At 41.3% G+C, this 14,380-nt stretch overlaps 1 protein-coding gene across 1 annotated transcript in view; it reads left to right on the plus strand.

Annotated features, from left to right (window-relative positions):
- LOC105546400 (chromosome unknown open reading frame, human C14orf37) overlaps positions 1-14,380 on the plus strand; it is a 339,900-nt gene that overhangs the window by 189,202 nt on the left and 136,318 nt on the right. The window contains exons 4-5 of the mRNA XM_011989586.1: positions 2,711-2,962; positions 4,331-4,540. Of these exons, the coding sequence (XP_011844976.1) occupies positions 2,711-2,962; positions 4,331-4,540 (462 nt within the window). The remainder of the gene's footprint in view (positions 1-2,710; positions 2,963-4,330; positions 4,541-14,380) is intronic.

The raw sequence follows: 14,380 nt of genomic DNA on the forward strand, positions 1-14,380 counted from the left end.
CTCCCAAAGTACTGGCCCATCTTCACCATTCTAATGACAGTTGAAATCAGAACACATCCCTACTCTTCAAAGAATAAATGAAGTGGCCGGGCACGGTGGCTCAAGTCTGTAATCCCAGCACTTGGGGAGGCCGAGACGGGTGGATCATGAGGTCAGGAGATCGAGACCATCCTGGCTAACACGGTGAAACCCCGTCTCTACTAAAAAATACGAAAAACTAACCGGGCGAGGTGGTGGGCGCCTGTAGTCCCAGCTACTCGGGAGACTGAGGCAGGAGAATGGCATAAACCCGGGAGGCCGAGCTTGCAGTGAGCTGAGATCCAGCCACTGTAGTCCAGCCTGGGCGATAGAGCGAGACTCCGTCTCAAAAAAAAAAAAAAAAAAAAATCTATAATTATTTTTTCTCCAACATGAAGTAGGAAGAATGAGAGATGTTAGGAAAATTTAAAGTTTATTTAAAAATTTTTTATTACTCTTTCTAGTTCTCACTTTTCTTTCTCTAACAGCAATTATTTATTCAAGATACTATGCATTTTGACATTTCTTGCTATTTCATAAAACTACAAACAGCGCCTGCATATTTATTTTTGTATATGTGTTCTCAAAAGTGTTCATTATGCTTTCAAAAATGAGGGCAACATAGAGAACTCCTACTGCTTAAAATGGTAAAACTATATGTTATTGTCTTCTTGTGGCAAACAGAGCGTTGCCCTACGTGCTAGAGGTACAGAAGGACAATGAATCCTGGCTCTCTAGGGATTTACGGTAATATTGGAGAAAGGAATAAAAGAGAGACAAAATTCAAACGATGATATAGAGTGCAAATATGAAACTCGTGTGAGAACCTTACCCTAACTCACACGTTTGTCCTGTAACCAGGTATATTAATCCATCAAATGTAAAAATCTCTTCAATTCAAAAGGAAAAATAGTGTAAACTGGATGAGTACCAAGAAAAGGAACTGCCTATAGTGAAAAACAACCAAATACACATTATTTTAAAGCAAATACATTGTTTTCGAGGCAACATTTTTTTAAAGTAATAGGATATGCCATAATGTCATTAATAAAAACTTTTTTTTTTTTTTTTTTTTAAGACAGAGTCTTGCCCTGTCATCCGGGCTGGAGTGTAGTGGTATGATCTCGGCTCACTGCAACCTCCACCTCCTGGGTTCAAGCAATTCTCCTGCCTCAGCCTCTCGAGTGGCTGGGATGACAGGAATGTGCCACCATGCCTGGCCAATTTTTTTGTATTTTTAGTAGAGATGGGGTTTCACCATATTGGCCAGGCTGGTCTCGAACTCCTGACCTTGTGATCCTTCCACCTCAGTCTCCCAAAGTGCTGGCATTATAGGCGTGAGCCACTGCACCCGGCATGTCATTAATAAAAACTTTGAGAAACCTTTTTTAAGTTATCCCTAGAATGTTATTTTTCATTGTATAACTTACCAACCTTGCTAAAATACTTAGTATCTAGAACTAATATTTTAAAAAAGAGAGACAGTAAGGTTTTCAAGAAATTTAAGTTTTTAGTTGTTGCTCTGTACAGTGTTTGAAATTTCTAGCATAGCCCCTTCATAAGAAGGCAAATCTTGACTTATAAGTAGTCTGTAGAAGGCAAAACATTTATATGATCTGAAGAGAAAGCAGAGTATAATTATAAATAGTCTTTAATACTGTATTTGAGGGAATTACAATGTTGTACAGAAAGTGGACCTGTGACAGATAATGTCATACCCTACCAGTTCTATTCATTTCTTTTTCTGATCTAAAAGCAAGTGTGCATCTTCTACAGAGGCCTCTCTAAGTTGTTCCTTGGGCTTAGCACAGTGGTTAAGAGTGCTGGCTATGTGACCAAAGGTAGGCTCCTTAGCTTTTCTAAACCTAAATTCTGTAAAGTGGAGTTATCATAGCTGGTAATTATTGAATACTTACCAAATACTAGGTATTTTACTTGTGTTATCTAATCTTTGTAGCAGCTCTATGAGATAGATACTATTATTATCCCTATTTTATAGCTGAGGAAACTCAAGGCCCACATATGTGAAATAATTTGTTTATGATCACACAGCTAGTAAGTGACTAAGGCAGGTTGGCTCTAGAGCCTGCATTCTTGAGCGCTATGATGCAGCTTCCATGGAATGATACTAGCACCTATCTCCCTGTAGCACATATGGGAGGATGCATACATAAGATACTGTATGCCGTGCACTTACCATGGTGTCTAACATAGAAACTCAGTAAATATTAGTTATTGTAATTTTACTCCTTTCTTTTAAAATGCTAGCTTCCTTGACCATCTAGAAATGCAAATGTGAAAATTAATATACTGTATACAAATGTTTCTGAGAGTTTTTGAGTGTAACTTGGTTCTGTATAATTTGTTTCTTAACAAACTGATTATGTTGACATTCAATCATATGCCTGAAAGGGAGCTCAGCTATTGATCTTCCTACTTTGTTTTAGATTTCATTTTAGCTTTTTCCATGAACTTCTTTATCTCTGTTGTAGATTGATTCACAACTACTGAAAGCAGTGACAGAGAAAACATTTATTTACTGTCATTTTATTTCTGAGTTCTCTCTTTGCTTTCCCAGTTCCTGAAATAGCATCTGCTCTCCTCCCCCCAAGTTTTTAATCATATCATGATTCTTTTTGTTGTTTTTAAAATAGAGATTTGGTCTATTTTAAAATGTTTTCCCCCTTTTAAGACATCATCACTCCAGAGATGACAACAGCTGTTCAAGAGCCAGATGCCACTTTATCCGTGGTGACACAAGAGCAGGTTGCTACCCTGGAGCTTATCAGAGACAGTGGCAAGACTGAGGAAGAAAAGGAGGACTCCTCTCCTGTGTCTGACGTTCCTGGTGTTACTCAGCTGTCAAGAAGAGGGGAGCCTCTGGCCACTACAGTTTCAACTACAGTCATCCCTTTGTCTTTTGAAGTTACTCCCACTGTGGAAGGTCTGTAAGGGAGGAAATTGGACTCTGTTTTGGGGGTGGATCTCTTCTGTTAAGTGGACAAGGAATAGAATGAGTGAGGCAGTGGACACTGGCAGCCGACGTGCATGCGTGCATACACACACACACACACACACACACCCCCCTTTACCTGGAAAGGGGTGCGAACTGTGTCTTGTTTGAAGAGGTGTGACAGAGCCTTACAAGGACAAGGGTTGGCCGGGCACGGTGGCTCACGCCTGTAATCCCAGCACTTTCGGAGGCTGAGGCGGGTGGGTCACGAAGTCAGGAGATTGAGACCATCCTGGCCAACATGAGACCCTGTCCCTACTAAAAATACAAAAAATTAGCCGGGTGTGGTGGCGGGTGCCTGTAATTCCAGCTACTCGGGAGGCTGAGGCAGGAGAATGGCCTGAACCCGGGAGGCGGAGCTTGCAGTGAGCTGAGATTGCACCACTGCACTCCAGCCTGGCGACAGAGCGAGACTCCGTCTCAAAAAAAAAAAAAAGCGACAAGGGTTTAGTTTGTAAGTAAGGTCTCCTGGTGGCTCACCTCTGGGTCCTCACAGGCCAGACCCTCTGAGAAGGCTCTAAGGCTCTTCCTGTTTGGTAACTGCTGCAAGGAGCCGGGGGGATGAGGTGAAAACAGTGTGGACCTGAATTTGAATCGCAAATTTGGCTTTCACTAATATTGTGGCCTCAAGCTAAGTTTCTTAACTTCTGTAAGCTTTGGTTGTTCACCTCTAAATAATGTCTATCTGTTTTATAGGTTATTTTAAGAATTTGAAATAATGTCTACAAAGTGCTTTCTATATAGGAGGCCCTCAAATGCTCTGATCTCTTAAAGGCAGTGAAGTTTTTAAAGCTGTGTGAAAGCTACTACTGTTCCAGAGTCTCTGGACTTGGGAATTCCTGGGGCTGTATTTGGCTGCTTTTAAATTGACATTCCAGACCCAGATCAAGGCTCTTACTCTATGACTTGATTTTGAGAAAGACATTCTGTCTTTCCAAAGTAGTCTTTGAAATATATTTTAATACATTTTTGTTAAATATTTTACCTTTGGCAATATGTAATATAAAATCCTACAACATCCATAATATTGCCAATAGAATAAATGGGAGATTAAAATTTAAAAACAAAGTTCTGATTAGAGATAATACGTTTCCTGGAAGACAACACATTTTCCTGGAAGTCTGTTCTTTGAGGAGTTGGATTAATACAGCATGGGAAAGGACAGCTAACCCAAGTGCCAAACTTACTGTACTGTGTGATATTGGTTTAATCGTTTCTTGCCTAAAAAGTGAAAGCACATGCTTACATTTGCCATCATGATTATCTTGTGGGTCAAGTCCTGTCTGTTGTGTTTGGCAGAACAAACGGACACAGTCACAGGGCCAGATGAGGAGTTCACACCAGTTCTGGGATCTCCAGTGACACCCCCTGGAATAATGGTGGGGGAACCCAGCATTTCCCCTGCACTTCCTGCTTCGGAGACGTCCTCTGAGAGAAGAACTGTTGTTCCATCGATTACTCACGTTAATACAGCTGCCTCGTATGGCCTGGACCAACTTGAATCTGAAGGTATTCATGCTTTGAAGGGGATCTTTTCAAGGACTGGTTGAGTGAGTCACTGAGCAGATGTTTTCGAGAAAGAATTAAGTGGGAGTATATTCAATCTGCAGTATAGATCAGAGGTCAGTAAACTACAGCTGGGCCAAATCTGGCCTACCACTTGTTTTTGAATGGCCTGTAAGCTAAGAATTGTTTTTACCTTTTGAAATGATTGAAAAAAAGTCAAAAGAAGAAGAATATTTTGTGACATAGAAAAGTTATAAAAATTCAAATTTCAGTGTTCATAAATAAAGCTGTATTGGAACACAGCCATACTAATTCATTTACATATATATGTGGCTACTTTTGTGCCACAGCGGCAGAATTAAGAAGCTGTGACAGAGACTCAGTGGCCCACAAAGCCTGAAACATTTATGATAGGGCCCTTTATAGAGCAAGTTTGCTGACTCTGCTATTATCTGTGGTTCTCAACTATAGTTGACCATTAGAATTACCTTGGAGAGCTTCTGAAACATCCCAGTGCCTGAGTCACTCTCCAGTGATTCAGATTAAGACGGTGCGGGGGTGGAATCTGGCATCAGCATTTTAAAAGACTGCCTTAGATGATTTCGGTATTCAAGCTGGTTTGAGAATACTAGATTAAGATGGAGATCTTGAGTTTCCCCACCACATTTTCTTGGTTGCAAGTTTTAATGTGGATTGTATTTTAACAGCATTGCTCTGGTTGTTAATGCTGGGTTATTCTCCCTTAGTAACATCTCTGGGTTAGTCTGTGCTACTATTTGGAAATAGGCAATTTCTTTATTTGCTAAGACCAAGAAATTCATGCCAAATTGTACTTTCCAAGACATTGGCTTTCAGCATGTCAAAGAAACTTGGGGCACGGCTGTCTATCAACAAATAAGAAGACTAGAAATATGACACACAGTCAATTGATCAGCATTGTGGCAGGTGAATAGCTCCTGGCTGGAGATACAAAATGTCCAAAGATTTGTAGAGCAGAATGTCTTAAATTAATCTGAAACACTAGTAAACTTTTGGGCACTCAATTAGCCATGTGTTTGCTGCAGGAGAAGACATAGGATGTGCTATTATTTTGTTTTGTTGAAAGCAGGGAAGGTGATTGAGCTAGGTTTGCAGCTGACTCTGTTACAGACTTTCTGGGTAACACTGGTTGGCTGCTGAGAGAGAAACATGACATTTTAGGAGCAGCGTGGAGAATTCCAGAGAAACATGACATTTTAGGAGCAGTGTGGAGAATTCCACAGTAGAAGGCTGGTTTAAGAAATAGATAAAAGTGGACTCAGGGGCTAACAGCTCTTGCGTTCCACATTAAGATAAATACTGTATGATACGACTTTGAGTTTAGCGTCTCATATTAACTGTCTGTTCTCCTTGATGCCATCTGGAAAAAGCAGGTTTCCCTAAATTAACCTGAGTTTGACATGACAGCTTTACCCAGCAGGGCTCATTAAATCAGAGAAAAAAAATATTTGTGAATAATCCATACTTGTGAAACTGCAGTAATTTTCTAAATTTAGTAGATTATGGCAGTTGTATTGAAATATGTTAGAATTTTCTGACACACCTGAGGTGTCCTGGGGTTTTAGTTCTTTTCTTCTACACAATTCAATTTTAACTACTTTTTGATAATATATTTTGTTAGTTTTTGGTCTAAGTTATCCTTGTCATGGGTTACAAAAACATTTTTGGTCAAAAGGTATTATTTTTGCTACATTGTTGGGCTTAAGATTTTGAATTAGCACAGTTTTACTTGTAAATACCAAAGAGTACAACTTATGTTTAATTAGTATACATTAATATACCACTGTTAGTTTTATGCTGGTGCATCTAGTCCTCCAAAAGCTGAATTGACTGCACTGATTTAAACAAATCAACCTACTAGACTCCTGGATGTATTGGAGGCCTCCATTTTCAATGCATGTTTTTCTACCTTGCCGAGGAATATAAATGCAGCTTGAAGCTTTGACTGGGTGAAACATTTTAATTCTACCATAAGCTTATGCCTAGAGGCAGGTAATTTTTTTTCTTATCTAGAACACTGTATTACTTATGTCAAGTTATCCGCCTTTCGTGTTTTAGTCTCTGTGATGTGTTTATATGTTATTTTAATATCTTGCTTTTCACTAGGGGGCAGGAGCATTTCTCTGGGAAATGAGGTACTTTTCTCCATGGGATTTGGAAAGGGACATCCCTTGTTGGACACTAGACACCAAAGAAGAATGAACCTTTATGGAAATTTCTGAATCCACAGCTCTGTTTATCCTTTAAGAGATAACTGACAGCCCAAATCACTCTAAAAATGATGCCTACTTCCACCCTGTCTTCTTCCTTGCTCCTCACATCTCTACAATATGATGACTGAGAGGGGGTATGAGTTTCTAAGGGCTGTCATAACTAAGTATCGCAAATTGGGTGGCTTAAAACAACAGAAATTTATTCTCACGCAGTCTGGAACCTGCAAGTTGGAAGTCAAGGTATAGGCAGGGCTCTGCTCTCTCCAAAGCCTCTAGGGGAGGAACCCCAGGGTTTCCTTGGCTTGAGGCAGCATGACTCCAGTCTATTCACATGGCCCTCTGTGTCTCTGTGCTCAAATTTTCCTCGCTTTATAAGAACAGCAGTTATTGGATTAGGGCCCATCCTAATGACCTCATCTTAATTATGACCCTATTTTCAAATACGGTCACATGCATTGGTACTACCAGTCAGGACTTGAACCTACCATTTTGAGGGACACACTTCAACATGTAACAGGGGGACTGCTTCTGAAGAGTTTGCCAGCTGTCCATGAAGACAGATGTGCTACCTGAGTGATGTGAACTGGTAGAGTGGGAGAAGTTTTGGTGTGTTTTCCATTTCTTAGTCACAGAAGAAAGCCTGCCTTGATAAGTACATGCCACCTTGTGCATATTTCAGTGTCTTTTATCTTGTCAGCAAAAGTGCAGTTTGATATTTGAAGGGATAATGGTTTATTTTCTACCTTGCCTGATACATTTGGCTTCTATATCTGACTTTTTTTTTTAGGGAATAAATATTCTCACAACGATAAATGTATTATACTCATTTCAGGCATAACTCTACAAGAGCTGTATTCAGCGTCTTTGAAATACAAACATAACAAAAATGTTCTTTTTATTAAAAATAGGATAATGACAAATTTTGTACACATTTTATAACTGCATAAATTAAATTTTGGACATGATCTTTATATAGGTTGATTTTCTTCTCTTGTTGAATATTAATGTCTTTCCTGCTCCAAAATGCCAACTTAAAATTTCTGATTACTCTTGAAAACATACTTGGAATTTATTTGGGTTAACTCTTTAAAATATTTTAGTACTGATATTTCTTACCTACTTAAAGAAGTCCCACTTTCTGCATATTAGAAATCTGTCTGAAGATATCTACTTACTCTAAATAAATCAAACTTTTAAAAAATTCTTTCTGTATACCCCCATGGAAGATGGAAATTAATCTGTGCTCTAAAGTGATAATAATAATTCTGTAGAATGGAAGGTTGTTGCTTTGGCAGTTCCATATTCAGAAAAATCTATTGTGGGTCTATTTGTGTCAGATAGTAGGTTTCTAAGAACATGTGGGAGATAAGAGTATAAAAACAGATTTCTCAGATCTTGTGATTAAGTCTTTGACTGTCCTCCCTCCCACCCCCAACACTTCTTCCCTTAATATTTGGAAGTCAATATCTGGGCCTTCCAGCTAGCGGGAAGTGGGGAGCCAGTTAGTGCTTGCCGTGGTGCAGACCAGACAGGAACAGGAACACAGTGACAGGAACACTGAATTTGCCTGGACTCTTCTGGGTTAGGTCTTCTGCAAGAAAAAAGCAATTCCAGTGTCCCTCATCTGGAGAACTTGAATTCTTGATCGGATTGGTCTTATTTAATATCTTTCTGTGGGCATAGATGTTGAGTGTTGAGTATAATCCCATGATATTATCTCAACCCTGTATTAGTCTGTTCTCATGCTGCTAATAAAGACATACCCAAGACTGGGTAATTTATAAAGGAAAGAGGTTTAATAAAGTGAAAGAGGTTCCACATGGCTGGGGAGGCCTCACAATCATGGTAAAAGGCAAAGGAGGAGCAAAGTTACATCTTACATGACAGCAGGCAAGAGAGCTTGTATAGGAGAACTGCCCTTTATAAAACCATCAGATCCCTTGAGACTTATTCACTATCATGAGAACAGCATGGGAAAGACCTGCCCCCATGATTCAATTACCTCCCACTGGGTCCCTCCCACGACACGTGGGGATTATGGGAGCTACAATTCAAGGTGAAATTTGGGTGAGGACACAACCAAACCAAATTAAATCCCCATTTCCTCATTTGTTTCAAAAGGCCCACTTATCGCAGGCCTTATGAAACAAACTCATAGTGATTGACTTGCTGGAGAATTACCTCCGTGAATGGTAGCTCATGCCTGTAATCCCAGCACTTTGGGAGGTCAAGGCAGGCAGATCACAGGGTCAGAAGATCGAGACCATCGCAGCTAACACGGTGAAACCCCGCCTCTACTAAAAATACAAAAGATTAGCCAGGCGTGGTGGCACGCACCTATAATCCCAGCCACTCGGGAGGCTGAGGCAGAGAATCACTTGAACCTGGGAGGTATAGGTTGCAGTCAGCTGAGATCACACCACTGTATTCTAGCCTGGGCGATAGAGCAAGACTCTGTCTCAAAAAAATTAAAAAAATAAAAAATAAAAAATAAAAAAAATAAATCCAGTGGAGAAGCTATGTTTCTTTCTTTAATAACTTAATTTTTTAAAATACAAAACCAAATATATCCTTTAACTAGTTTTTTCTTTTCTGAGAGTTTTTCCTTGCTTTTCTAAGACTGTTTTGTCTTAGAAAATTTCTGATTTATATTTAGTTTTTAAATAATTGCATTTTTGACATTTTTTTTCCCAGCCAGACACCATACATGGGGCAGAAAGCTGTCATTATTTTGTCACTGATTGTTTAATCTATTTCAGAGACATCCATTTTCCTGCCTTCATGTGTGCACATGTGTGCATGCATGTGTATGTGTGTATTTAATATCATGGTTGTTTTTGTCCTCAGAACAATTTCAGTATTTATTTGCAGTGTCTCTTAATTTCCTTTGCTGAAGAGATAGTGGTATTATCTCTCTTTCCTTATCTGGGGTTTCTAGTTCTGTCCCCTTCCGGGGTCTTCTTTACTGATAACAGAATTTCAGGAGAAAGTCATTTCTGAAAAGTGTGCCTTCATTCAGGTGACTGAATGATATTCTTAGCAGTCTGGTGGCCTCATACTGAAGCCAATATCTTTGTCTCTTTATTTTATCATCAATCAGAAAAAAATTGGGAAATACATTGTTTAAGTAGCATTAGGAAGAAGATTTTTATTTTTATTTTTGCAGTTGCAAGATTTAATAGAGTGAAAACAGAGCTCCCATACAAAGGGAGGGGACCCAAAGAGGGTAGCCGTTGCTGGCTCAAATGCCTGGGTTTATATCCCGATCATTGTCCCTCCCACTGTGCTCTCAGGCAATAGATGATTGGCTATTTCTTTACCTCCTGTTTTTGCCTAATTAGCATTTTAGTGAGCTCTCTTCACTATCTGACTGGTCAGGTGTGAGCTAAGTTGCAAGCCCTGTGTTTAAAAGTGGAAGCGGTCGCCTTCCCAGATAGGCTTAGGGATTCTTAGTTGGCCTAGGAAATCCAGCTTGTCTTGTCTCACAGTCCTCCCTCTCAACAGGAAAACTCAAGTGCTGTTGGGGAGGTTGGCCAACGACCGCTCTAACTGCTTCCTGCTGAACTGGGGTGTAGTAGCGGTTGTGCAGTTGAGATTTCCTTGGGAGGGGTGCCTTCGATGTCATGAACATTGGAGCATGGGCTAGCAGGCCGGTCCAGGAGTTCATGGTAAATTTTAGTTATGGACTGCATTTGGGGCTCCATTTGAAGAACGATTTGTAGTTTTACAGCTTCGATTCTGGAAGAGACAAACTTAACAAAGAGGTTAAAAATACAGGGATTGAAATATATGGCCTGCAGTGCAGGGGATTATTTCTTCAGCGAACTTCACAGGCTCTGACTATCTGCTTGATAGTTTTGAAAAGGCCTAGGTCCAGTAAATAATGATTTGGCCATCTGATGGGTGCTATCAATGGCTAAGTGAAAGGTTTGGTGAAGGGTTTTAAGTAATTTCTACTGGTTAGCTGCAGGCAAAAGTATTTTTCCTTCTTTGGTGGCTAACCATCTATAGGGGAGGAAAGTACCTCCTTGTGAGGTTCCCTATTCTATTTTTCCTGCTGAGTACTAGGGCTTGGTTTCCCGGAGGGGATTACCCCATACTAGGGGTCCTTCTATAAGCATTTCTAATGGAGGGTCCTGCCTTGAGGCTCTTTTGGCTTCAATATCCACTTGGCAGTTTCCTTCTACTTTCCTTTCCTTTCCTTTCTGATGACCCTGGCAGTGTAAGACTGCCACCTCTTTAGGTTTCTGTACAGCCAATAATAATCTCCTAATGACTTCCTGATGTTTGATAGTGTTTCCTTGGAAGTTAAGAATTCCCTTTCTCTCTATATTGCTGCGTGGGCATGGAGGACTAGGTAAGCATACTTAGAGTCTGTATATATACTTATCCTTTTTCATTCTCCTAATTTTAGTGCCCAAGTGAGGGCTATTAGTTCTGCCAGCTGAGCACTAGTTCCTGGAGTGAGGGATTACTTTCAAGTATTCCGTTATCACTGACCACTGCATACCTCACTTTTCGAAGTCCTTTTTCTACAAAGGAACTTCTATTAGTATACAAGTTGAGGTCGGGATCAGTCAGGGGAGCCTCTAAAAGGTCCCCTCGAGCAGCATAGGTTTGAGCAATTACTTGTTGACAGTTATGTTTTATCTTTTCCTTATTGTCTGGAAGAAATGTCGCTGAGTTAAGAGTTGCACAAGTGCGCAGTTGCAGCACTGGCCCTTCAAGTAATAGAGCCTGATATTTAAGCGAATGGTTGTCTGACAGTCACAAGTCTCCTTTAGCAGTGAGTATGCCATTCACATCATGAGATGTCCACACAATAAGATCTCTTCTCTGTATCATTTTAACTGCTTCAGACACTAGGACTGCTACTGCTGCCACTACCTGTAAACAATGAGGCCAACCTTTTGCCACTACATCGTTTCCTTACTCAGGTATGCCACGGATTGCAAGCTTATCCCTTGGACCTGTGTGAGGACTCCTAGAGCTACTCCTGTTTTTTCTGTGACATATAAAGAAAAGTCTTGCCCTGTTGACAAGCTTAACACTGGGGCTTGGGTTAGGGCCTTCTTTAGGGCCTGGAAAGCTGCCTCTGCTTCAGGTGTCCATCTTAATAAATTCAGTATTGGCTTTCTGAATTTCCTTAACTAGTGTATATAATGGTCTGGCTATTTTGCCGTACCTGGGAATCCATATTCGACAGAAACCTGTTATGCCAAGGAACCCTCTTAGTTGCTTTAGGGTTTTGGGATAAGGATAAGCCAGTATAGGCTGGATACATTCCCTACTGAGGGCCTTGGTACCTTTGGATAATTTTAGCCCTAAGTATTTAACCTGCTGTGAGCAGAGCTGAGCCTTTGGTTTGGAAACCTTGTAGCCACAGGTAGCGAGGAAATTTACGAGCGCTTGGGTGGCTTGATGGCACAAAATTTCTGAACGGGCGGCTAAAAGTAAATCATGCATGTACCGAAGGACAAGAGTGTCCAGGTATGAGAATTGGCTCAAGTCTTGGGCTAATGCCTGGCCAAATAGATGGGGGCTGTCCCTGAACCCTTGGGGTAAAACAGTCCAGGTGAGTTGAGATGTTGGGTTTGAAGGATCTTCAAAGGCAAATAAACATTGAGACTCGGGATGTACAGGGATGCAGAAAAAGGCATCCTTAAGGTCCAGGACTGTAAACCACTCTGCTTCCTCTGGTATTTGGGAAAGCAGAGTATAAGTGTTAGGTACAGCTGGGTATAGAGGGACAACAGCCTCATTTATAATCCTGAGATCTTGCACGAACTCTCCACTGTCCGTTGGGTTTCTGTACTCCTAAAATTGGAATATGGCAGGGGCTATTGCATGGTTTTACTAGGCCTTGGGCTTTTAGGTCCTTAATCTTTTGGAGTCCTTGTTGGGCCTCAGGTCTAAGGGGGTACTGCCTTTGATAGGGAAAGGAGGCGGAATCCTTTAGTTTAACTTGAACAGGATGGGCATTCTTTGCTTGTCCATATTGTCCTTCTGTTGCCCAGACTTCAGGATTAATTCCTTCCTCAAGCAGGGGACAACAAACGGGTGTTCCTTCTCCTATGTTCAGGTGTATAATGGCCCCTGCTTTTGCTAGAATGTCTCTCCCTAACAAGGAAGTGGGGCTTTCAGGCATAATTAGAAAAGCATGTGAAAAGAGTTCCTCAGTCACAGCTTAGTGGCTGGGAGAAGTATCTAGTGACTGGCTGTCCCAAGACCCCTCGGATAGTGACAGATCTGGAGGACAGTTGTCCGGGACAGGAGACTGAGACTGAGAAGGCCGCACCAGTGTCCAGGAGATAGTTAACCTCTTGGCCCTCAATGGTCAAGCATACTCGGGGCTCTGTGAGGGTGATGGCATGGGCTGGTGCTTGCCCCGGGCACCCTCAGTCCTGCTGCTGGATCATCTCGTTAGTGGCTTCTGACTCAGAGGACCTTCATCCCCTGGGGCAGTGGGGCTTCCAGTGATTCTGTTGACATAAGGGGCATGGACGAGGGGATGGCTTATTTCTACTTGGACAATCTTTTTAAAAGTGTCCTTGTAGGCTGCACTGGAAGCAAGCCCCATTAGGCATTTGATTTGCCCAGGCTTTCCCTTTTCCAGAGCCTCCAGAGTTTGCTTGCCTGAGGACCATGACTAAAGTGATGGCCTTTTTTTTTTTTTTTATCCATTTGTCCCATTCCACCTGCTCCTCCTCATCTCTATTATAAAAAACCGAGGTTGCCAAGTTCAATAGGGTTTCTAAGTTTTGCTCCCGGCCTGAGGCGGACTTTTGAAGTTTTTTTCTAATGTCTGCAGCTGACTGACTGATAAACCTATCCTTCAAGATTAGTTGACCTTCAATAGAGTCAGGTGACAGAGAGGTGTGCTTTCTCAATGCCTCCCTTAGTCTCTCCAGAAAGGTGGTAGGATTTTCTTCTTTTCCCTGTGTTATGGTGGACATCACTGAATAATTCATAGGCGTCTTCCTAGTTTTCCTTAGTTCTTCTAGCATGCAAGTTTGCAAATGTGTGCAGCACCAATCTCCATGTTCTGATTTTGTGTCCTAATGAGGATCTACACTGGGAACTGTCTGCTGGCCTGTGGGGAATTGTTCTCTTTCTTCTGTTGTCATCCTATCATTGACCTGACTGAGATAACAGAGATCACCAAACTCTCGGGCTGCAGTTATGGTGGCACTTCCCTCATTGGGGGATAGTGTCTGATTTAGCAGTAACATTATATCTCTCCATGTCAGATCGAAGGATTGTCCTAACCCTTGTAAAACATCAATATAACCATCAGGGTTATCTGAGAATTTACCTAGGTCTATTTAATTTGTGTTAAGTCTGAGAGAGAAAAAGCTACATGCACTCTGGCTGGGCCGAATTCTCCTCCTCCCACTGCTTGGAGGGGACATAATCAGGGAATATTGACACTCCTTGGTTCATTGTTTACCTCTTTGTCTATCTCCTTGTGGACCGTTTGGGTTGAAGGGGGATCCTTATTAGTTGGAGAAGGAGTCGGGAGGATGCTGGGGTAGGGAGGTAGACTCTGAGGGCTTCCTGTAGGGCATAAATCACACTTTTTACATAATTG

Source organism: Mandrillus leucophaeus, unplaced genomic scaffold (genome assembly GCF_000951045.1).
Source record: "Mandrillus leucophaeus isolate KB7577 unplaced genomic scaffold, Mleu.le_1.0 Scaffold359, whole genome shotgun sequence".
Taxonomy (NCBI): Eukaryota; Metazoa; Chordata; class Mammalia; order Primates; family Cercopithecidae; genus Mandrillus; species Mandrillus leucophaeus.